A 22,978-nucleotide genomic window follows, 5' to 3' on the forward strand; every position below is an offset into this window, starting at 1 on the left:
CTTCAAGCTCAGGCGCTGCCTCCTACAGGAAGGCCCCTGAGACGAGATGCTCATCTCTACTCTGTGCTTCCACATCTCTTTGCATGCCTCTATACAGAACATTCACGCTAATGGCACGCAGACTGCAGTACGTCTCCTGCACCCAGTTGTGAGACCCCTGAGGGCAAAGACTCTGACTTACCTTCCAAAGTCCAGCACGTTACCTGGCATGTGGCAGTGAATTAATAAACCCTACTGAGTAAATGAATGCTAATAATACCTAACCGTATTATCATTTACTCTGTGCCAGGCATCTGCTAATCTTCTTGCATATATTAACTCACCTGACCCACCCAAGGACCCTACAAGGTTAGGTGCTAGTATCTTCCCCATTTGATGCATGGGGCAACCGAGGCAGGAGGAGTCAATATGTTTCATTATTCCTCCAATACAATCTTATTTTCTCATCTCCAGCAGCATAAACAAGAGTAATTTTACACCGCTTCTTAGGAAAGAGAATGTGATTAAACCAATGGAAAGCTGTTTGGCAGAACTTTGATACCTTTAGAAATACTGTATGTTATAGAAAAAAAAGCTTTAGTGTAACGGGAAAATAACTGGAATTAGGAGTCTTCTCTGAATTTGAACACCAGCTCTGTTTCATACTATAAACAGATCCAACTAGAAGATATGAGACACACAGCAAATTAATCTAAATTCCAACTGTATTATTTAAAATGAGGACAGTTATACTTATTGAGTATTCTTGCCAGAATTACATGAGGTAAGTGTATGAGAGTCCTTTGCAGCCTTTAGGTTATAAAGTTGGGAATACTGATATTATTACTATCACAAACAATACAATGGAATAATGTCTTACCCCCCCACTAGCAAATCTTTATAATTGATTATTATATATTTCTATTTTTATTTTCCTTATGGACAAACTGGTCCAAATAATTGGAAAAGCTTTCAAATCTACATGGAGATTTCTACTGAAAGTTAAAAAACTTTCTACTAAATTGAACCAATTGAACTACATCTGTTTTGAGGCTCACAGTATAAACTTGGAAATAAGGAAAAATCATTGCGTATTAATAAAAAAAACTTGACAAAAGTCTTAAAAATTTCAACAAAACCATGACCAGCACAACTGACTAAATTATCTACACTGTACAGACTGTCTACACTCTCCTGTCATTAATGGAATCTTATATAATATAGCCAGTGCTCTCAGCCCTACAAACTATGAACAGCTCAGTAGATAAATCTCAATAAGCCTCCACATCAAACAGACTGGAAGAAATCAAAAGACCGCTGAGCTAAGCCAGACCAGGCTGATATTTTGGTTTATTGGTTAACTGTTATGTTTGGAAAGGCATAAAGCTTAATTGCGAGGCTTGAGGTGTATGTCAAAAATGCCTGACTTAAGTAGAAATTCTGATCATAGCATCTGTCACTAGTTAAAATACATGGAGATCTTTATCCAGGCTATATTTTTGTTGTTTATGTTTTCAATAAATGAAAATAACCCAGTCACATGGTGACTAAATATGAATCATTGTTACAGCTTTTTGAGAAGGTTTGGAAATCCCAGGTGTAAATTAGGGACTAACACTGTTGTTAATCCAAATCATGTAAAAGTTAAAAAGGGGAAAAAATCTGGTCTAGTTTATGACTTCTGGTGGTATTAACCATAGGTTTCTCACAAATACTAATGAATGCAACACTTTGAAACACCATATGGAAAAGTGAAATCCGGTGGTGTTATTTGGATATTTTTACCATTTTCTACTGAATAACTAACTCCATTTGGCTGAACAAGCAACAAAACTAAACATTTCTTAAAAGGCCCTAGGAGAAAGTAATTTCTCCTAGTAAAGGTCCAGTAAAGTTTCTATTTAAAGACAGCAAATGAGGTGCTCATCACTGCTACCAAAGCTACTCAACCATACTCAACACATGAGTATTTACTCGGTGCTTTAGGACATGCAACAAACCTTAAAGATAAGCCCTCTCTTTCAGAACACGGAATTGAGTTCAGAGTCCACAACTAATTCACAAGAAGCAATAGCACACAGGAAAGAGAGTATGCACCATCTGTGGTACACCAGGGAGAGTCCTAAAGAAAAGGAGCACAGTGAGTGCTGGGATCACCCGTTCGTATCGATAGTTCAACTAATTTAAAGACAATTCTCACTAAATGCTCCCCCAGCATTACTGCACTGGGCCCTTCAAAAGCATTGTCACATTGACTCCTTGTAACAACTCTGGAGACAGGTACTGTTACCATCCCCAATTTATGATGATGCTGAGATAAAGAAACTGAGGCTCAAGGGACTAAATAACTAACCCAAAGTCTGAGCCGGAAGTTCAATCTAGACCTGTCTAACTCAACATGCATTTTCTGAGCGACGTCAATCTATCACTTCTTTGCCCCCGATGTAAGGCAGACCCTTTACAGGGCACTGGGACAAAAACGGGCATCAGTCATAGGCCCTGCTCTCAAAGAAGCCATAGTCAGGTCAGGGAAGACTTCCTGGAGGAAAAAAGATTCAGGCTAAGCCCCCACAGGATGGGAAAAACCAACAGACTATAAGTAGAAGAGAAGGGACAGGCACTTTTGGAGCCCAGAAAGCAGGAATAAAAGCAACAAAAAGGAAAATCCTAACATATCCAAAGGAACAGTAGGGAGATTAGCTTGGTTAGAGTATATTTATTTGTTGGTAGTTTGTAGGGGTTTAATAAATATTTGTGGGTTTGAATAATAGGAGATAAGGTGAAAAGGGCAAATCCAAATTACATAGGGCCTTGAAAGCTAAGCTGAAGAAAATACAATTAACCAACAAATTATGTGGGCAAATGTTTAACCTCACTACTAATAAAAGAAACAGAAATTGAAACAACATGGTAATTTCCCCCCTCACATTCTCTTAAACTTGCATTAGAAATTAATAATATCTACTACCAGGAAGATTACACATGCTAGTGAATTTATAAATTGTATCTTCTTATTTAAAAGAAGCCTGGCTATGAGTTTTCTGGAAAGTTTACATTCTTGAACCCACTATTTCCATTTCTGATCATTTATCCCGAAGAAATAATCTGAAAACACAAGAAAAGCTAAAATGCATGAGGATATTCCCTGCACCACTTTTTTATAATGTGGAAAAATTAGATGGAATGTAAATGCTCAGTGTTAGGCAGTTGGTTAAAACAGAAAGGAAAAGGTTTAACAGAATGGGAAAGGCCAATTAAAGGGGTATGGGCATTAGATCAGAGGCAAGAAAGAGCTCGTGAAAATTCCTAGTAGGAAGGTGAAATGGGAAACTGTTTTTCAAGATCAGTTTACCAAGAAATCTGAAAACACACAAATAGAATCTGAAGACTAGTTATACCCTAATACCAAGAAGTTACACGTAGGTGCATCTATCTGCAAGAAATAACCCTGCATACTAAAACACTTTGTAAATAAAAGATACTCACCACACCATTATTAATAATATATGTTAAAAAAAAAAACCTAGGGGGGAAACTATATATTTAATAATAAGAGAAAGACTAAGTAAACTATGGTTTGTCCATTAAAGGAATGTTACTTTGATTGATATTATACACAAAACCCTGAAAAATGATTACATTTCAATTTAGTGAAGGGCAGGAGGAGGAAGAGATTTCTAGAGAAAGAAACCTCCAAAGAAAATGCCATGGATCCCACGGAATTCGATTTTCATGGGTGAGCCAAACGGTTTGGCAGTGCACGGCAGAACAATTCTGAAGGCAGTTAGGGCTGAAAACATGCAAGTATTTAAGAATGATATGTCCATCTGTGGAAAGGCCACAACTGGTAAATGATCGTATGCCAACTGAAATACATTCTTCCCAAGACATAAATCTATTTACTTCCCCACTGAAACGTTATACTTTCACAATGATAAAAAACTGAAGCCTCTGCTGTTGCAATGTTTGTAACTAATCAAAACAAGAGCACACATGCCACTCAGACAGAAATTCTCCTTTATTGCCCTAATACACGTTGAAGCTAATGGGAAAATTGGCTTAATGAAAGCATAAAGGAAAAAGAGATGATGACCTGGGCTATGTATCTGGGGAAACCTGGGTACTCACCACCTTTATTTTCTGTCAGTGATACTGTTTTTTTGGCACACAGAATTTTGTTTCCAAATATAGATGGGGAGACAGGTCATCAATACTGCTTTAATGTTTAATGTCATGATCTGAATCACTGATTGCCATATAGATAGCACAGAAGAACGCAGCAAGATAAAGACGTGATCAGGTGAAATGTTCCTGCCTAAATGGCAGAAGAACCGAGAAGGGGAAGAGGAAGGGGTAAATAGGGGCCATGTGTTTGAAGAGGATGAGGAAAAGCTCTCAGAGGTGCAATCACACAGTGGCACGGAAGTGAGGAAGCGGAGGAGTGAGGCAGACAGGCTCCTCCCTGAGGGAGGGGAAGGGAGTTAACAGAGAATTTAAGCTTTCCACCTTGCATTAGAGTTGAGTTGAGCCTTATCTCTTTGACTGTTCTTCAAATATTTAGATATTTTATAAATGTCTGTACTCTTCTCAGTGCTCAGAGCCTTGAACCAAGTAAGCATTTTTTGTTGAATAAATAATGAAGAAAAAAAAACTGTTGGGTCACCTGAACAGGCCACCAATTATAGCCATAACCAATGGCTGAGGAGGACTTTGACTGCAGAGGGTGAAAGACAGGATCAAGTGGGTTAATAAGGGGAGGAAGTATGTAACTAACCATTACATGTATCTAGATCAGTTGTCCATGGCTTGACTGAGCACAGAAACAAATACAAGAAAGACAAAGAGGTAGTCAGAGCAATCGATGGCTCTAGAATTTTGCTTATAGGATAGAAAACTCTAGACCTCCAAGATTCAGCAAATGAATCAGACTTACTGATCCTCAATCAAATGTAGCTAGTCTGACTCCATCTTCTGTCCAGCCCAGCTGGTTTGCCCTGACCCAGACAGCCTCATGGTCAACTCCTACAGAGGCAGTTTGTACAGAACAAAAGAGTAACAGTTTGGAAGAGAGAAAAGAACGAAAACTGGCAGATAGAGAAAGTGAGACTGTTCAAAACAAACGGCCTAATTTGATTTCGGAGGCCAAAATACTACATCAAAATATAACACGTGATTTAAATGAAATAGGGATTTCTGGTTAATAAATGAAAATAATTAAGTACCAATTCCAATAAATTTGGAAAGATCAATAGACTTCACTCCATCTGGCCTCACAATAACAACATCGATGTTGTAATATAGAGGTCAAATTCCAAAATGAATTTGAGTTCCTAATAAAAAACAGTGTTAGCATTCTGTTAGCTTGTTAGAGATCAGCTGTGAACCAGGGAGACATTTCACATCGCAGAGTAGCATTTTTTGACTTAGAAGTTGATTATATTTTATCGAAATCTCTATTTCAATGCTCTACAAAACTTTTTTTCATGTGTAAAGACATATACTTTGTTCTTGAGTAAAATTTTTATAATGCAAGCTTGCTTACAGTAACGAATTATGTATAACCACATAGCCAGACACACTTGTACTACACTTCGTATCTTTTTAAAATTACATGAAGGAACTGCATAAGTAAAGGGGAAAAAAACGCATTTTCCTATTAGGCTAAAATACTACATATACTACTTCTCTTCCTATTAAGCCGTTGTTCTTAATGAAAACATTTTCAAAGCTTTTGAAATAGCCTAGAAGAATGTAACAGCAGACTTCATTAGTTGCCCACTAAAAATTCATTCCCCCACCCCATCCTTCCTTTTAACAGTACTTGAGTTTGGTTTGGTATATACCCTTCTCTGAGTATGCTCAATATGCTCTGATATGCTTCAGGGAAGACTGGCACCAACCCCCAACCCAACTGGAGAATCCTGATTAGTCTAAGATAATTATGGTGTATCCATTTCTCTTGTCAGGGATAAGTTGGGGCATGCTATGATGTTAACTCTGGCCAAAGAGATGTAAAGGGAAGTCTGCAGGGTGTGGGACTGAGAGCACGGGAACATATAGGAGGTGATGTTGTTACGTTTAAAAACAGAGAGGCACGAGGCCACTGTAGTGCCTAGACGCTGTTGCACCTAGATGTGATGGCTGGAACTGCAGCCACCTTGCAACCAAGAAGGAAGCTTGCCTGGGGCCAATGTCATCACATCAAGGATGACAGAGCAGAAAAATGAAAAAAACCTGGGTCTTTGATGATGTTATCAACCTAGAATAAAGCAATCCCCCTTAAAACTTCTTGGTTATATGTGAGATAATAATTTCTCTTTATTCTTTCCATTTTGATTCCAGTGTTCTGTTACATGCAGTCAAAAGCATTCTAACTGCTACAAGTTTGAATTATCTCAAGTCTCTGTTTAAATATTAACAAATGGAGCTATAATTTGGGAAATGAGGGACAACAACAGAATATGCTGCTTAATTTACTAGAAAGACATACAGTCCAAAGGTAGAAAACTCAGTTACACAAGTAGATCTTAAAGCCTCACCTATTATATTTCAAAGCTGGTTACTGTTCTGCCCCCCCGCCCGCCCCACAGGTACATACATCACACCCCAATGGTTTGGAACTGACCTTGTCCCCATGCCAATAATTTGGGAAAATGAACATCTTCTGACAAAATGGTAGAAGATTCTAACGTAGAATATAAAGTTCTTTGTCCCAAAGAGGCACTTTAAATACCCTAAGATTTGAAACAGTCTAAGATGATGAAATTTTCACTGATTCATATTTATTCACTACCCACTATATGTTAGGATGCTATTTTGAATTTTTATCTGACAACTTGGGATAATTGATAGCATATTTAACTGCAACTGTAGCTGATCTTTTCCGTTCCTGCCGAGCTAGATCTGAAATGAGTATCTTCCTTTCCCACAGTCGCTGCTGCTCCTAACGATCAGACACATGCCTCCCACCTGCCTTCACTACCCCACAGCAGTCACACTTAACTATGTCGGATGGCACACAAGATGGCAATACATGTTCTTTAAAAGAGAGAGAGGGACGCCTGGGTGGTTCAGTGGGTTAAGCGGCGGACTCTTGGCTTTGTCTCAGGTCATGACCTTGTGATCATGAGACTGAGCCCGGTGTTGGGCTCCAAATTCAGCTCGGAGTCACTTGAGATTCTCTCTCCCTCTCCTTCTGCTCCCCAACCCCTCAGTCAAATAAAAAAATAGATCTTTAAAAAAAGAGAGAAAGAGAGTTTTCCATGGTCGAATAACTTGGGGAAATACTGCATGTTATATCCCACTTTTGAAGATTCACAAAATATATCATATCATATGAACTGTCCTGAGAAATTCTGACATAAAGAAATGTTTACTTAATTCAATGTTTCTGAAACCTGACTCTAGAATCTATCTTTCACTAAGTATCTTTCAGTATCTTGAGGATATTAGTAATCCTTAAAACATAAGACATATTCCCTTCTAATATGGCCACTACTCATTTAGAAATAACAAAAAGAATAAATGCCAAAGTCACCACACCAAGCTAGAGCTATGCTTTAACAATCTCCAGAGACTACAAGTTATTTTTAAATAACTCTCTTTCAGAGTTTTGTATTATATTCTCCAATCCCACCTGCCAGGGACACAAAATGTAATCTCTTCCCAGATGATTCCAAAAACGATGCTTTTATTATGGGATACTACAATACAAAAACTTGTAAATGAGTCCTAATGTCAGGTACTATTCAAACTAGCCTCCCTGGCATATCTGTTTTACTGACTGATATAGCCCCAGAACCTAGTATGATGCTTACAACAGAGTAGGTAGTCAATGAATCCTTGCTCCAAGAATGAACGAATGAATGAATATCTCCATCATGTCCTCCTCTCCACCTGTCCAAATCTTGCCCATCCTTTCAAGTGTAGATTAAGCCCTGACTCCTGCATGGAGCCCAACCTCATCCTCCTCTGATCTCCTATCCGCAGACAGTATTAGAGAGTTTGATACTCATTTTTCCTAAATTTGTTCACATGTTGGTCTTCTCTCTCAATAAACGATGAACTCCTTGGAATCCAAGACTGTGTTATAAACTACTTCTGTATATATTAGAGTGCCACGGTACAATAATAAATATTCAATGAAAAAATTGTATTCATTATATTAAAAAATTCAGTGTGTAACAAGAATAACTGGAAATTCCTGGGATTTCTAAACCTATACATTACTAAAATCAGTAGTTATAAGGATCAAGTTCTGAATAAAGAAAAAAATGTTATCCAAGTTCTAAAGAAACTATTCCCTCTGGCTTTAACCTCTTTGACTCCATTTTCTCATTTGGAAAATAGCTCTGTGGTATTTCTCTACAGGTATTGAATGAGCAACAAATACTGCTTGTAAACCCCCCGATAAAGGAAGACTTTATCTCATAGTCCTGGGAGCAATCCTGACGTCTTAAATTATGTAATCCTGGTATTACATTATATTAGTCTGGTTCATATAAAATGTAAGCTACAAAAATACCAAAGCTAAGAAAAAATATTTACTCATGCTTTTACTAAGATGCAGAGAGAGGATGCATGCATTGCCAAAATTCCATAGAACATGCTCAAACTAAAGCAACAATGCCTTAGTTATTAAAGAAGGCAATGGCCTGAAGCAGTACTTAGGAACAAAGATTACTTGGTCCACGCAAGAGTCAATATTTAAGAACACAATGACTAATTCCCACTTCAAGTTCATGAACATATTTCTTTTTAAGAGCTTCTTTTTGGTTAAAATTTTTTATTTGTGGTTTTCCTACCTATGATCCATGAACCTAAGAATGAACAAAAACTTGGAAACATGAAACTCTCCAGTAGGCCAAAGTGTTGGTATAGACTTAATTTTGATTTTAAGGACTTCTCAACAAAGGTTACACAAGATTTGTACTTTACTTCTCAGGCTCCAAAAATACTCACTTATCAACTCGGCCTAAAGAACCAGACTGAATGTTCTTGAACAACTGTGGAAAATGCATGAATGACACCTCCAGACCATATCAAAACACTGGGGCTCTTAATTTAATTTCAAATTACTTGAGTCCCAACTTGTATTACTGTTGCCAATAGAAACTCCACTTATAAATAATCCACTGATTTTTAAAAAAATGTTCTAGTTGAGTTTACTGTGAGCTAAAAGTAATCATTAAATTCATTTCCGGCACTACCTATGTGACCTTCAGCAAATCGCTCAACTTTTCCGCACCTCAATTTTCACCTTAAGTCCTCTCAAAGATTAAAACTAGTAACAGCTATTATTACCATTGTTTTAAAAGATTTTATTTATTTATTTGAGAGAGTGCACGAGAAAGAGTGAGCTCGAGCGGGGGGTGGGGGGTAGGGAGCAGAGGCAGTGGGAGAAGCAGACTCCACACAGAGCTGGGAGCAGGGAGCCCCACCCAGTGCTCGGTCCCAGGACCCAGGGATCACAACCTGAACCAAAGGCAGACACTTAACCAACCCAGGCACCTCTATCATTTTTGTTAAAGATATGAATGAAAAATATAAGCACAGTCTTGAAAAACATTAGGTTAAGCCGAGAAGACATCATACCTTAGACAAGGATCATCATCACAAAACCCCCACATCCTCTCCCTATAGCACTGAACTATCATCAAACACAAGAGGTAAAGGTCTTACTGGCCACACGGATATCTTATTGAGGTAATTTAATTCATTCCCTACTTGCCAACCAGAAAACTAAGATTTCTACGTTCCTGGTGCTTTGGTAGGACATTAGAGGCCTTGTGACCTGTTCCCCCCTCACCTCTATTTGCATGAACACAGAGTGTGAAGTTCCCTGGGAAGAGAACATTCTTGGGACAAAGACACACAAAGTCTTCCACTATCCACGGAAAGGTCTCACAGTCACCTCAAAACAAACTTCTCCACTGGCTTCCTCCTCAAATCAACCAGCCACATGGGAGATGGGAGATTCTTGCTCCACATTGAGAGCTTAGGTGAAGTGGCTCATTTCCCACAGTCTGACGATCTAAAACCTAAAGCCAGACTCTAAAAAGGTGACTCAGTGCTCACGAGGGGCTATGTGCGTTGGTGTATAAATCCGCATGCACTCTGCAAATGGAACTGGACTTGTGTTCTAGTTCTGCCACTTCCTGGCTGTGTGGCCTCGGGCAAATAACTACATCTGACTAACCTTAGTTTACTTCTCTGTGAAATTAGGATGACCATCCACTTTGCAGGGCTGTGATGGAGGCTAAATTACATGCCAGGCACACAAACAGGCACTGAAGATATGCTACCCCCTTCCCTCTGCACCTGTGGAACAGAGACTGCAGCACAGCAGATAACCGCAGGCATTCTTCGTGAGACGGTCGGTCTCCCCAGCGCCAAGCTCATGTCTGACTCATCTCTGGATCTCTGTGCCCAGCAGAGGGCCTGGCCCAGAGTAAACACATAATAAACACTTTTTAAATGGAGAAAATGAGAATCCTTTGGGTCTGAGGATGTTAAGATTATCCTGGCCACAGTCAAAGAAAATTTTGATTTTCAGTTTGGCCAAATAGGCGCTTGCTACAAACCATTATATAGTTCAAAGCAAATAAGCTATTCTGAATTCTAATAATTACGTTCTCTAAAACATAAAAACCCAATTGCCCTACAGCTCTCAATTTCAGTTTTGAGAATCCAATTATTTCCTAAACAATGGAGTGGGTAACCACAGAAACTTGTGGAATCTCTTTTCCTAGAAAACATGAAGAACAGGAGAGAAGCCAGTTTGTCTGGAAACTGCTTCAAATTCTATCTATAAGCAGAGGCTGGACCAGATCAGATGCCCCTCGGAGGATCCTTCTAGACCTACACAACTAAGATGTTAGGAGAAATAACTAAAATAATTCTCCGTAGTTTACACCCAGGAAAGTAAAATAAACACAATTCAACATCTCCTAACACAGTCATTAGAAATAATTTTACTTGGACCTGTGATGCTTTTATAAGCATATTTTTCTTAAATTGTGCTAAACTATCCCAAGCTATCAATTTAAATATGAGCTTTCTCTGACAAGACAGAATAGAGATTATTATAACTTAACAACACAAAAAACAAGATTATTATCCTATTGTTCCATCTTCCAACCTACCTGTTTCCATGTACCCCCAATCTACTCATTCCCAAAGCCTTATAAGAAACACTATTTCCCCCAAAATATTCCATGCAACTCTCCCATTAATGATTTTCTAGTGCAACTATTACTCATGTCACACTGAGCAGTCACTTATTACAGATTGTCTTCTACTCGTATCTTTTGCAAATAACAATTTTTGTTCCCTTAGCTAAAATGTAAGCTCCTCGAGCAAGGTCCAAGTTTTATACTTCTCTTGTACTCCTCTATTGTGTCAATGAGTCATGACACATGCTTACAAATTCTCATTGGCTGACTAACTGATTTAAAATAAAGAGAGAGGGGGGGCGCCTGGGTGGCGCAGTCGTTAAGCATCTGCCTTCGGCTCAGGGCGTGATCCCAGCGTTCTGGGATCAAGCCCCACATCAGGCTCCTCTGCTAGGAGCCTGCTTCTTCCTCTCCCACTCCCCCTGCTTGTGTTCCCTCTCTCGCTAGCTGTCTCTCTGTCAAATAAATAAATAAAATCTTTAAAAAAATAAAATAAAATAAAATAAAATAAAATAAAATAAAATAAAATAAAATAAAATAGAGAGGGATGCCTGGGTGGCTCAATTGGTTAAGTGTCTGACTCTTAAATTTGGCTTAGGTCATGAACTCAGGGTCCTAGAGAACCTGCTTAAGAATCTCTCTCCCCCTCTGTCCCTTCTTCCACTCGCACGAGTGTGTGCACACACTCTCTCTCTCTCCTTCTCAAATAAATAAAGTAAAATAAAATAAAATGAAGAGAGAAAGCTGTAGAATACTCTCTACACTGAGGACCAATATGAAGCTTTGGCAAAATCTATAAAGTTTTCAGACTGCTATATATTAACATCTGTCATTTCCCTGGAACTAGAATAGTTGAAGGTTAATACCCACAGGGGCTAAAGAGAAAGACCTAGCGGTAAATATCACACTGGTTTAGCTCCTGCGCTGTACGGAATGAGGAACTCTCAAGGGGCGCCCACTCACAACACTGCAAATGGAGGCCATTGTGGAAAGCCCAGCACACTCCCCAGATCACAGAGCTGTGCGGACTCTGCTTCTACATGGGATCAAAGATTCATCATGTCAGGCCAAGTCAGCCAGAGGGTAATAAATAGATAGGAAAAGAGATTTAGCAAATTAAAAAGTTGTAACATGATTTCAAAAAACCAAGTGAAGCTTCAGTTTTCTCATTCTTCAAAATCCAAGGAACACATCTAGAACAAGACTAAGGGACTCTAGAGTCCAATCATTGCCAGTGCACTCTACATACTTACAAATGGGGATGCAGAACGTCCTGCTCCCTTCTCTACATGGGAAAAGGGAACTTCTTGTCTGTACTACAAGGCAGGTACTGTTTTAGGAACTGGGAATAGAGCAGTTTACCAAACCCACAAGTTTAGTAACAATTACATAAAGCCTTAGCTTAGTACATTGCAAAAATAAGAAACCTCCAGGATGGTCCAAATCTCTTATCTTAGAGGAGAAAACCAAGGCCCAGAGAGGTTAACTAATTTGTCTCAGTTGGTTATCGTGGCTATATTGCAACAAAGGCAGGGAGTAGAAACCAGATTTCTTATCTCTCCTCCAGTAACAAAATTTACTAGCTCTTTAAGCAACTATTTCTGTGTGCCCATCATATGCCACACATATGGTAGGTACCAGGTACACAAATGAGTAAGAAACTGACTCTGTCCTCAAAAACTTCAGTGTAACTCTAAGATGATAGGATGAGCACCTTAATAGAAGTGGTAACAGAAAAAAAGCAAACTGTCTCTAACTGTGTAGGCCTTCCAACATTTTATTTATTTATTTATTTGTTTGTTTATTTATTTATTTATTTATTTGAGAGAGGGCACGTGTGAGGCAGGGGAGGAGCAGAGGGACAGGGACAAGCAGACTTCATGCTGAGCTCAGAGTCCCACTCAGGGCTCGATCTCAGGACCCTGAGATCATGACTTAAGATGAAATCAAGAGTCGGACGCTTCACCGACTTAGCCACCCAGGCACCGCGACTTCCAACATTTAAAAGAAAATGAACGGTTAGTCATTAGTTTCATCCCTACCATAGCCCTATGAGTACAGAGCATGGATCTTATTATTCCTGTTACAGAGACGGAGAAATTGAAGTCCAAAGAGGATAAGGAAGTCTATTAAGGTCATCTCTAGAGGCAGCAAAATGCCTAGAAACCAAGTCTGTTTACCCCAAGACAGACATTTTTTTCCCACTAGATGGGAAAGGCAGATGTTCTTTTATGACCAGTTCTCTTCTGACCAAGAGCACACATTTGCAAGACGGTGTGCAGAACAATCTGTGGCTGCGAAAGGAGACTTAACTGGTCTGTGAGGTCTCATCAGCTGAGCATAGTTATTCGACGGTTGAGTAACCAACCAACAAGACATCGTTGTTACTAGCATTCTTAAAATGTCCATTACATATACACAGAATACATGGGAAAGGTGTTGCCCTCAGGGAGTTAATATTGTAGGGAACAGGGTTATAAACATTTCAACAAAAAGTGACATAATTAAACAAACTACGACTAGAATAACCACTACAAATAACGGCTAATTTAAGACACTAAAGGTTTTGCAGAGCAAATCTAGTGGATACTTCCAGGAAATACACTCCTTAGGAGTTAAACAGAGAACAAGAGCCTTGTATACGTAATGATACAGGCCAATCTTCAGATTATTAAAATAAAGGCTTTTTCTCACCAAGAATGTTCATCACATTTAAAAAAATTACTAATTTCTTAAGTCCTTCATTTCACCTTTCAACTTCACTCAAAACAATGGTATGAATATCCCATTTCCCTCTTTCTAGGAAAGTTACATATTTTGTAACCTTCCCTATTTAAGAAGAATGAATTCATAATGGCGGCTCCCATCAGCATGACTTTGGCAAATCGATTAAAGCAGGGTGGTTTCATTGTGTTATTCCTCCACCCTCCTTCAGATGTAACCCAAATGGGATGAATCTGGTGATTTTCTCCTATACATAGTAAAATCTGTATACACATGTGAGAATCACTCAGTTTATAAAAAGTAAAAGGGAATAAAGCATTTCTTCACTGTCACGTTCAGTTTGAAACATTAATTTCAGTTAATTATCTCATATTGTATTTATGCCATTATTTATCATGGCCTTATAACATGACCAAACTGTTTTAAACCTTAATACTTTTTAGAATTATTAACAAAATAAAGAAAGCTAAGGAGAAACAAATACTAATGATTTCAAACGACTGAGAGGAGGAACTTCTTTAGCAACTGGCTAAATAGTAAAAATCGTACCATCCTTTCAAAGAATAATGTTAGCATGATTTTAAAAATACAACTTGATTAAAAAACAGCAACAACAACAACTCTCCAGTATTTCACTCAGGGGATTCATGCTTATAGCCAGTTGCTTTCTTTTTAAATATTTGATGAATTTCACAGGGTGATAAGTAGCAATTTAAATGACAATTCAGAACTATCAGTTGGTTTCATTAGAATTATCAACAGTGCATCATAAAATTATTTCATGACATTTTCTAATTCCTAAAACTCACTTCTATCACAAGAAAATATTTTAACAAGTAACAGCTTAAAACCTAAATTAAAAATGTGATAATCAGCCTTTTTAGGTGAGAGAGGAATAGGGCCTTAGTTATCTATAGATCATTAAGAGAAAGTACAGGGCCTAATTGGATCCTAAATGAAGTAAAGAAAGTAATGACACATGCAGCGACAGTGACATCTACTGTCAGCACTTGCAAGCCACCAGACTACCATCAAATCCTCCCAAGTGCTGAAGAAACAACTATTCAAAACTTCTCTTCTTTAAAAACCAACAAATGGAACTTGTGCATTATATCTAAAAATGACCCATCATGAAAGTGTTTCAATAAGTTTCCTTCCAGACATTAAAAAAAAACCTTAAAAGAAAAACATATTAAAGAAAAGCCATAACACTAAAGACCTAAAAGTAAAAAACCCTTTATTCTGTGTGGCCAACATCTATCTGTAACTGTTCCCCTTGGCTACAGAGTTTAATGCAAAAAAGCAAAGATACTATACAAGCTAGTACTTGGTTCACACATCAAGAAAAAGCAATTTAGGACATTTCAGGAATAAATGAACATGCAAAGAAAAAAAAAAAAAAACTTCAGCTGTTGCACTGAGAAACAAGCTCAAAATTTCAGCCCTTGCTACCTTGCTGTGTTTTTGTTGCTTTGAAAGGTCCACTTACTAAACAGTAGGTATTTTTGCCCAAGAGCTTAGAATTTGGCAGCCTAGGTTAATTTACTATAGCATTTTAATAGTTTTATGCTCTAGATGAATCCATAAAAGTAAGCAAATTTCCCAAAATTATTTTTGGCCAGGACAATATTTTTTAAAAGTAAAGTTAGCATTAGATGAAGCTTACCTATTTTTTTTGGAGAGTTCATCCTTTCCCCTTTTAACTCCAAATATTCTTGTGATCAAGGTACTAAAAAGGAGTGTGGATGAATTTCTCACCTAATGTAAAAATAAACGTACAATAAGGGTTAAGAAACACACATGGCATGAAACCAACATTTACAATGTTCAAACCTGACATTCAAAGTCCTTACCCAATTGGCTAAGGTGGGACTAAAGCAAATATGGTTTGTGTTCATGAAATAATTTTCAAAAACTGTATAGTAACTGACTCAATGACTTCCTCTTACACTAAGCCCTGTAAGCACACAACACAGCTCTTTCCTATACTTCTAACATTACCACCAATTATTTTATTTCTTTGTACCTGTATCATCAAATAACACTTATTTTTTTTAAAGAAAATTCATTTTCCTATATTGTTTCTGACAAGGAATATCCCAGTAAAGAGCTCAGCTCTTTCCACTTATTTTCTGTAATCATTTACCTATGGGAAATATTTATAAGACCTAACTCAATCCACATTAATTAATACGGTCAAGAAAATATATAAAATCCAAAATGTTGTTTATTAACCCCACAATGGAGTAATTTCATAAATTTTAACCCTATAATCATGTGAGGCAACTGGTTAATAAAAATAAGAGGCGGGAACTATCATTAATAAAAACAAGTCATGGGGGGGGCGCCTGGGTGGCACAGCGGTTAAGCGTCTGCCTTCGGCTCAGGGTGTGATCCTGGCGTTATGGGATCGAGCCCCACATCAGGCTCCTCCGTTATGAGCCTGCTTCTTCCTCTCCCACTCCCCCTGCCTGTGTTCCCTCTCTCGCTGGCTGTCTCTATCTCTGTCAAATAAATAAATAAAATCTTTAAAAAAACAAAACAAAACAAAACAAAAACCAAAAAAAAAAACAAACAAGTCATGGGGCGCCTGGGTGACACAGCGGTTGGGCGTCTGCCTTCGGCTCAGGGCGTGATCCTGGCGTTATGGGATCGAGCCCCACATCAGGTTCCTCTGCTATGAGCCTGCTTCTTCCTCTCCCACTCCCCCTGCTTGTGTTCCTTCTCTTGCTGGCTGTCTCTATCTCTGTCGAATAAATAAATAAAATCTTTAAAAAAATAAAATAAAAAAAATAAAAACAAGTCATTTCTTCAAAATGATAATAATGGGGACTCCTAGGTGGCTCAGTCGCTTAAGCATCTATCTTCAGCTCAGGTCATGATCCCCGGGGTCCTGGGATGGAGTCCCAAATCAGGCTCCTTGCTCAGCGGGGGAGCCTACTTCTCCCTCTGCCTGCTGCTCCCCATGCTTGTGCTCTCTCTCTCTCTCTCTGACAGATAAATAAATAAAATCTTTTTAAAAAGTGATAATAATAGAGATACCTATTTCCAAACCAATGTGTCAAGATATTTTGTTGGATCATAAAAATGTCTTGAATGCCATGGTATATTGATTGGGCTTCCTCAATTGCCTTGCCAAATCAGGGCAGAGATGTATAAATACATACCGACTTGCCTACAGTGTGTAAGGCACGATACCAGCACCATGGAGAATATCTAGAAGACACACTTATGGCCAACATAGAACCTATATTCTAATGAGCTAGGTGTCATAATCATATGGTACGTTTAAACAGCAATATAAGATGAAAGGTAATTAAAAGTAACAATGTAAGATTTACAAAATAGCCGCCTGAAACCACTGCAGCAAGGGTCAAAAACTCAAATGCCCACAGGGACCAGTGAGCGGCGGGGAGGCACGACTGGGTCTAATGCAGTCACTCTTCAGCTTCAGCTGAGTTGCACGAGGGAATGTAAGCCCAGTGTTGCCAGATCTGCCTTTTCAAGAGAAGCCAAAAAACCCAGTTTTTATGTGAAATCTCACTATTTTGAAATGTTGGCAACAAATTAAAAGAAAAAAAAAAACCCATCGAGGAGGCCAAACAAAACACAGTTGTAGGCTAGATTTGACCTACCCACCACTGGTTTGCAACCTCTCCTCTGGAAGCCCAAGACTGACTCAATTCATGCATGGTAACTTCAGGACTGGATGACAATGCATACCAAAGTGGCATAATTCGTACCAATAGTGCAGTGAAACCCTAAAATTGGACAAATTCACTTATGTTCATTCCACAGTCAACAAACATTAATGAAGCACCTACTATATGCCCTGACTAATAACCCCAAACAACAAATCCATCTGTCCTGTTACACTGTCAACACGGTCTGTGCCCTAGCTCAGATCTTGATTATCTCTCACTTGGTCTATTGACTTAGTGCCCAAAGACTCCTGGGTTTAAGATGACTTGGTAAAGTCACATAAAACGCTGTCTCCTCTCAAGAATCGCACAAAGACAAAAAAAGAAAAATAGAAGCATAAATTCCATCCTGCCCTAAACCAAACTTTCTAACAAAGGCTGTCAAATGCAGTCAAGCTAAACTAGGAGTTCAGGGAGACTAAAGAGCATGAGTGCCAAGGCACCCCTTAATCAAACCTTAGAGGACTGTTTCACAGAGTGAATGGGTATCCCCAGAGAGAAAATCCCTGTCTGATTCAATAAGCTGGAGGCAGGAGACAGTCTTTCAGCAATACTAAGATAGATCTGAGGGTTCCAATAGTATTAGTCTGATCCATTCAGTACCAAGTTCCCTCATTCGCAGCCAACAATCATCAGGGCCTATTCCAGTAGATGTAGCAACACGGTGATATTCTACCATTAATTAGTTACAATTTGCTGAAAGTAAAGTTTTTCCGTCATCTGCTCTTTGGTTACCCTGTTACTGGATTACTATGGAATCATTTCCATAAATTTACCAGTTTGCAGAACAATGCGTTAATGCCATAGCAACCGCCCAAAGGCCACCAAATAATCTTTTAAGACATTAAAGAAAATTAATTTTCCTTTTCTTGAGATAAAATTCACATACCATAAAATTCACCATATTAAAGGGTACTATTCAGTGGTTTTTACTATATTCACAAAGTAGGAAACTACCACCACTACCTAATGCCACAATATTTTCATCACTCCAAAATGAAACCCTATACACATTACTAGTCATTACACATCCTCCCCTACCAGACAAGCGTTAATCTACTTTCTGTCTCTATGGACTTGCCCACTCTGGACATTTCATATTCGTGGGATCATGCAATATGCAGCCTTTTTTGTCTGGCTTCTTTCACTTAGCTGTTCTCAAGGTTCACCTGTTGTAGCATGTATCAGTATGACATTCCTTTGCATGGCCAAATAATATACCATTCCATGAATATACCACATTTTTAAAATCTACTCATCATTGGATGGACATCTGGGTTATTTCCATTTGGGGACTAGTATTCATAATAATGCTATGAACACTCAAACATACAAGCTTTTGTGTGAACGTGGTTTCAGTTCTTTTGGGTAGATAGATAGAAATGGTACCGCTGGGCTATATGGTAATGAGAGAGTAGGCAGTCAGACATGAGCTGGAGGCAAAGGTGGTGATAAATAGGTGACACATTAGAAGTCTGGGGCACAACATCCTGACTTTGTGACTTTTAACATCGTGGCCTCATGGCTTCCAACACCCTAGGGCTGACAGACTAAGAGCCACAGGTGCAGAACATGCGCTCGCCTCTTCAATCTCTGCTCCCAGGGTAACCTATAGCTTCATTATAATATATTCACATTGTGGTTTCTTCAACCCACCCCTGACTTATCCCCATGGCAGATGTCTTATTTCCAAGACAGTTTCAGCGAGAACCTCGCAGGGTCAAAAACTCCCCCTTCCAACCAGTAGGAGTCCCTTATATGATTGGAAACAACCTCAGTAGGAGACTGCTCTCACTATGACCTACAACCTACGCAAACATAAAAAGAAAAGACACCTCTAATCCCGGTACAGTTGCCATCTCTGGGCCTGCCCACTCTCCCACCTTGAGAGTGTAATGCCCTTGATAAACTGCTTTGTGCCTGCTGCTTTCCTTCTGGCTGTCTTGATTCGAGTGTGGATCCTCACGTAAATCTTTCACGGAGAATCCAAGAACCAAGACCTCCATTCACACGATGCAGACTCTCCCACTGGTAACAGTAACTGTACATTAAACTTTTGAGGACCTACCAACGTAGTGGTACCATTTTACATTTGCACCAGCAATGTATGAGGGTTCCGATTTCACCAATTCTCCAAATGCTCCCCAATAATTGTGGTTGTCCATCTTCTTGATTATAACTATTCTAAATGGATATGGAATGGTATCTCATTGTGGTTTTGATTTGCATTTCCCTACTGATTAATGAGGTTAAGCATTTTTTCATATGCTTATTGTACATTCACGTATCTTTTCTGGAGAAATAATTTCAAGTTCTTTGCCCATTTTTTAACCAGGTTGCCATAATTTTTCTCACTGAGTTTTAAGCATTCTTTATATATTCAGGGGCACCTGGGTGGCTTAGTTGGTTGGGCATCTGACACTTGATCTCATCAGCTCAAGTCCTGATCTCAAGAGTCCTGAGTTCAAGGCTCCCCCCAAAAAGAGTTCTTTATATATTATATATACTAACCAAATATCAGATACATGATTTGCACATATTTTCTCCCATTCTATCAGCAGAATTTTCATTTTCTTGATGGTATCCTTTGAAACACAGACATTTTAAATTTTGATCAAGTCTAATTTATCATTTTTCTTTTGCTGCTTATGCTTTAGGTGTCATATCTAAGAAACTGTTACCTAATCCAAAGTCACAAAGATTGACAGTTAATATCTTCTAAAAGTTTCACCATTTTAGCTTTTACATTTAGGAGTCTGATCCATTTTGAGTTAATTTTTTAGTATGGTGTAAGACAGGAAGCAAATTGATTCTTCTGCATGTAGCATATCCAGTTGTCCCGGTACCATTTGCTGAACAGACTATTCTTTCCCCACTGAATTGTCTTTTTTACTAAATGGTAGGTTTCATTTCTGGACGCTCAGTTCTATTCTATTGAGTTATAAATGTTTACCAAATGCCAGTACCACGCTATCTTGATTACTACTGCCTTTGTCATAAGTTTTGAAATTTGAGCATGTGAGTCGCCTTCTTTTTTCAAGATTGTTTTGGCTAGTCTGAGTCCCTTCCATTTTCATCTCAACTTTACAATCACTTTGTCAGTTTCTGCAAAAAATTCAGACGGGATTTTAATAGAGATTATATTGAATCTGTAGAACAATTTGGGGAGTACTGCCATCTTAACAGTATTAATGAAGTCTTCCAGTCCATGAACATGAAGTATCTTTCCACTTATTTAGGCCTTCTTCAATTTCTTTCAAAAATATTCTGAGGGGCGCCTGGGTGGCACAGCGGTTAAGCGTCTGCCTTCGGCTCAGGGCGTGATCCCGGCGTTATGGGATCGAGCCCCACATCAGGCTCCTCTGCTATGAGCCTGCTTCTTCCTCTCCCACTCCCCCCTTGTGTTCCCTCTCTCGCTGGCTGTCTCTATCTCTGTCGAATAAATAAATAAAATCTTTAAAAAAAAATATTCTGTAATTTTCAGCATACAAGTCTTACATTTCTTTTGTTAAATGTATTCCTAAGTATTTTATTCCTTTTGATGCTATTATAAATGGAATTGTTTTCTTAATGTTATTGTTCTTTGCTAGTGTATAAAAATTGATTTTTATATTTAATCTTGTATCCTACAATCTTGATGAACTTGTTTGTTAATGATTAATTAATTATTTAATGGTTTTGTATGTGTGTGAGTGTGTGTGTATGTGTGTTCCTCAACATTTTCTATATAGGAGACTATCATTGAAAAATAGATAAGTTTTGCATCTTCCTTTCCAATTTGGTTGATTTTTATTTCTTATTCTTACCTAATTGCCCTACCTGTACTTCTAGTACAATGTTGAATAGATATGGCAAGAGTTGATATCCTTGTCCTACTCCTGATCTTAGGAGGAAAGCTTTCAGTCTTTCACCATTGAGTATGTTATTAGCTCCAGATTTTCCACCGATATCCTTTGTCAGGTTGAGAAAGTCCCCTTCCATTCCTAGTTTACTGAGCATTTATAACATGAAATGGTATTTGGATTTCTGCAACTGCTTAGATGATCATGTGGTTTTGTCCTTTAGTCTATCCGTATGTTGTATTATACTGATTTTTAAATGTTGAAATACATACTAGATATTTGAAATGTGTAAAAGTTATATAGCATAACATTAAAAACACTAATGTAAATATAGGGAAAATAACTAACATGGAAGACACTACTTGTTAGTTAAGATAGGAGAGTGTCCTATGTTTCACTGCAATAATATAAATGGCTCCAGGTCATCTGGTTAAGGTACTTTTTATTTTCTAATATTTCATCCATATTACCTGTCCCTACCCACTATAAAGCTAATTAAGGAAGGAAATTACATAGAAGTACAATTGAGAGAGAGGTTAAGACTAACTGCATTACCAACTCCTAAATCACTGATAGTAGATGCTAATATGAATCACTGATATCATATCGATGTGGGTAATGAAAAAGGTCATTATCAGCACTAATATATTTTGAAAAACTCATGATAGTAATGGCAATGAAAACATGTCCTGTTTGGGAAGGATGGATCAAGGAGAATACAAGTAAAAAGGAGAATAACAATAGAAAAAAGTAGTAGTAAAGTTAAAAATGGACAGAATAGAATGGCTGCCAAATAACTTCAGCTGTAATTAATCCTTATAAGGAAAATACCAGAAAACCTTCCCGTTTTCTTATCTCCTTCTCCATCAAGCCCCCAACATATAGTTGATAAGGAGCTGATATTCAGCTACAACTGCTATCAATTCTTCCCTTCTATTCACTAAGTACATATGCTTTTTCTTTCTAGCATGAAAAAGCTAAGCATATAGACTTGTGTAAAACAGAGAAAGATTTGGTAAAGAAAAACAAAATTAGGTTTCACAAAGCGGTGTGTGTGTGTGTGTGTGTGTAGAAGTGTCTATGCATGTGTATGTGTAGATAATACATTTTTCTTACGTATGTATGGCTTTTCTTATATAACATAAATGCTCCCTTGACAAGTAGTTTTAAAATATAAACACAGAGCTTCTCATGTGCAATCACTATGTGGTATAGTCATTTATACACCATACACCTTTACCCTTAATAGATGGTCACACCCCTGAGAACGGGATCTGCGTGTAATGGAAAATATTTTGTCTAGTGTACATGGTGCCAGTTTACAGTAGAAAGAAATACTTTCTGAAACAATTAAATGAGATTTGGATTCTAATTTGTCTTTAATCACTTCTTAACCATGTGACCTTGAAAAAGACACTTAAAACTTTAGGTCATAAGTCCCTCATCCGTAATCCAGCAAATCTGTACTGGGATTTCTGGGCCTATGACTCAGGGGACGGCCAGCCAAGTTGTGGCATTCATGGTGACCTCCTTCCAAAATAGTGAGACAGAGAGACAG

At 38.2% G+C, this 22,978-nt stretch overlaps 1 protein-coding gene across 6 annotated transcripts in view; it reads right to left on the minus strand.

The window, feature by feature from the left end:
- Nucleotides 1-22,978, minus strand: part of THADA (THADA armadillo repeat containing) — a 317,055-nt gene that overhangs the window by 207,753 nt on the left and 86,324 nt on the right. For 4 of the 6 annotated variants that reach the window (XM_045771620.2, XM_087863348.1, XM_087863349.1 and 1 more), the window contains exon 26: nt 15,544-15,635. In XM_045771620.2, coding sequence (XP_045627576.2) covers nt 15,544-15,635 — 92 coding nt within the window. Of the gene's footprint in view, nt 1-15,543; nt 15,636-22,978 lie in introns of those variants that run through there. The other 2 variants (XM_087863353.1, XM_087863352.1) reach the window with 2 other exon arrangements.

Source organism: Ursus americanus, chromosome 7, assembly GCF_024610735.1.
Source record: "Ursus americanus isolate L20-20 chromosome 7, mUrsAme1.1.p, whole genome shotgun sequence".
NCBI lineage: Eukaryota > Metazoa > Chordata > Mammalia > Carnivora > Ursidae > Ursus > Ursus americanus.